The 2,204-nt window shown below is 45.3% G+C and overlaps 1 protein-coding gene across 1 annotated transcript in view; it reads right to left on the bottom strand.

Moving 5' to 3' along the window:
• The window catches only part of JPT1 (Jupiter microtubule associated homolog 1), an 11,589-nt gene extending 11,550 nt beyond the window's left edge, over positions 1-39 (bottom strand). Inside the window, exon 1 of the mRNA XM_007454359.1 lies at positions 1-39. Coding sequence (XP_007454421.1) covers positions 1-39 — 39 coding nt within the window.
• Positions 40-2,204: the final 2,165 nt, after the last annotated feature.

Here is a 2,204-nt window from a genome sequence, read left to right as displayed (position 1 = left end):
GTTGGGGTCGACGCCCTTGAAGGTGGTGGTGGTGGTCATGGCGCCGAGGAGCGAGGTAGGCTGGCGCGGGAGCGGAGCGCTGAAAGGGTCAGGTCTGAGGAGCGTAGAGTAACCCCAACAGCCCAGAACCGGCGACCGCTGCAAGAACCTCCGCCGCTGTTTGCCAGCCGGACCGCAGCCTTTATAGGGCTCACAAACCCCGCCCCCGCCCCGGCGGCATTGGCCAATTCAAACGGGCCTCTTCACTCCTACTGGCTTCCTGGAGTGCCAAGCATCCTGCGGCTTCACGATGGGCTGAGGCGGCCCCTGCTCAGCCTAAACCCACCCTCTTCCTGGTCAGGGAAGGTCTAGGGAAGTTTCCCCTCCCCCACTCTCAAATCTCGGAGATGATTGGACAAAGGACAAACCTGCCCCGCGCTCGGTACAAGTTGTGCTCGCTGTCACTTAAAAAAGTTACCTTGCTAGAAGGAAAAGCTCGCTCTGGGCGAGTTGGAATCCGCAAGCCAAGGGCACGTTTATCTTTACCATTCATTTATTTGCCTTACTCATGGAGGGTAGCAAGGGCATGCTCCTCAAGGGATGAAAATTACTGCTACAAATGGACGTTTATTGAATATCTACTATGTGTCCTGTTTGGAAACCTGACGGTCCCAAAGCAGAAGCACTATGAATCAGCAACAGAAAGCACACAAAGATGATCCCTTCTAAAAGGACTGGAAATCCTTTACATTTTAATGTTACTATTTAGCTGTAACGTGTGGTGCATGCACTAGACCAAAATTACAGTCGTTCCGATTTGAGGGCCTGTTCTTAAGGCTGGTTAATGCCCGGCCTCGGGGAATGGCCACATCCCTTGCTACTAAGACCATGGGAGTAGCCCAGGCCTCTGCAGCTGCTTATAACCATTAAGTCATGACTCTTCCACCTGTCTGGGTAAATCTATCCCTGCAACAAATGCAGACACACTTGGAGGGCTCAGGAATGACTGTTTAGAAGACCGTAATAGCAGTCTTGGGCAAACAAGAGGGAAGGCCTTCCCTGTCACGCTGTTTCCTCAAGGCAGACCTCTTTTTCAGTATTTCCATAACAAGTGAACTACACTCCTCTTTGTGTGGCCTCCTCCTTCCAGGCAGTTTGTGTTGGTCAACCATTCTCCTGGGCTTTCAGGAAAAGCCAGACAAGCTCTTCTCTTCTAGAAGGCCTGGATCATGTCTTTATGTGCTTACCACAAAAGCATGAAGCACACTACTTGTTTGGATTAAAATCTTCCCTTTCCTAAAGGCTGAGCTTAAATTTCCAAAACCTTAAAACAAAAACAAAACCAAAAACCTCTTCAGGCCAACCTAGCTAGTGAGCATGCATCTCCTCCTGAAAAGTCATATAATTAGGAGGTAGTGGAATATGGTGGTTGCTAGCTCAGGGTCTCAAAGGACAAATGCAGGTTTGAATCTTGACTCCTACCTTTTTCTGAGCACTAGTTTCATTTGTAAAATAAGGATAGACTAGTATCTAGACTCCATAGAGCTGTGAGGACTGGATGAGGTAATGGATGTAAAGTACCTGTCCTGACATAAGTCACCAAAGTGACAAGACATTTTTATTATAAGACTTACTTGGAAAGTAGCCACATATATATATATATATTTTTTAACAATCTGCAATTGTTTTTTGTTAAGTTAAATGAGGGGTTTAGACTTGACTCTTAGGGTCTCTTGGCCTAAACTTTTGAGTTTGTACTGACTTGCCTTATTTCCTCTGGAAACCAAAAAGCCTAGGTTCTGGTTCTGCTCTCTCCCAATTTAAGACACTTCTAGGTCATTTATATCCTTGAGCCCAGTTTCTTCATCTGTAAAATGGGGTTAACAGCACCTATTCTGCCAACCTGGGAACGAGATAACTGCAAGAATGTTTTACTCTTTAAATGAAAGCTTTTTTTTTTTTTTTTTGAAAGCTTTCTATTAGAGTTACCCCACCTGGCTGCACATCAGAATAATCTATGAGCTTTTTTTTAAACCTATGAGCTTTTAAGAAGTACAAATGAATGCAAGGATCCAGAGATCTACTGAATTGGAATTTCTGCATATAGGGTCCAGTCATGGATGTCTATAATAAGTTAAACAGCCAATTCTCACATATAGCTTGGGCTGAGAACCTTTGCTTCAAAGGTAAGGAATCAGTTCCAGTACGCTTTTTAATTTACTCTG

The sequence above is a fragment of the Lipotes vexillifer genome, unplaced genomic scaffold (genome assembly GCF_000442215.2).
Source record: "Lipotes vexillifer unplaced genomic scaffold, Lipotes_vexillifer_v1.1 scaffold518, whole genome shotgun sequence".
NCBI lineage: Eukaryota > Metazoa > Chordata > Mammalia > Artiodactyla > Lipotidae > Lipotes > Lipotes vexillifer.
Note: the sequence above shows the minus strand (reverse complement) of the source record. Positions and strands in the feature narration are given on the sequence as shown.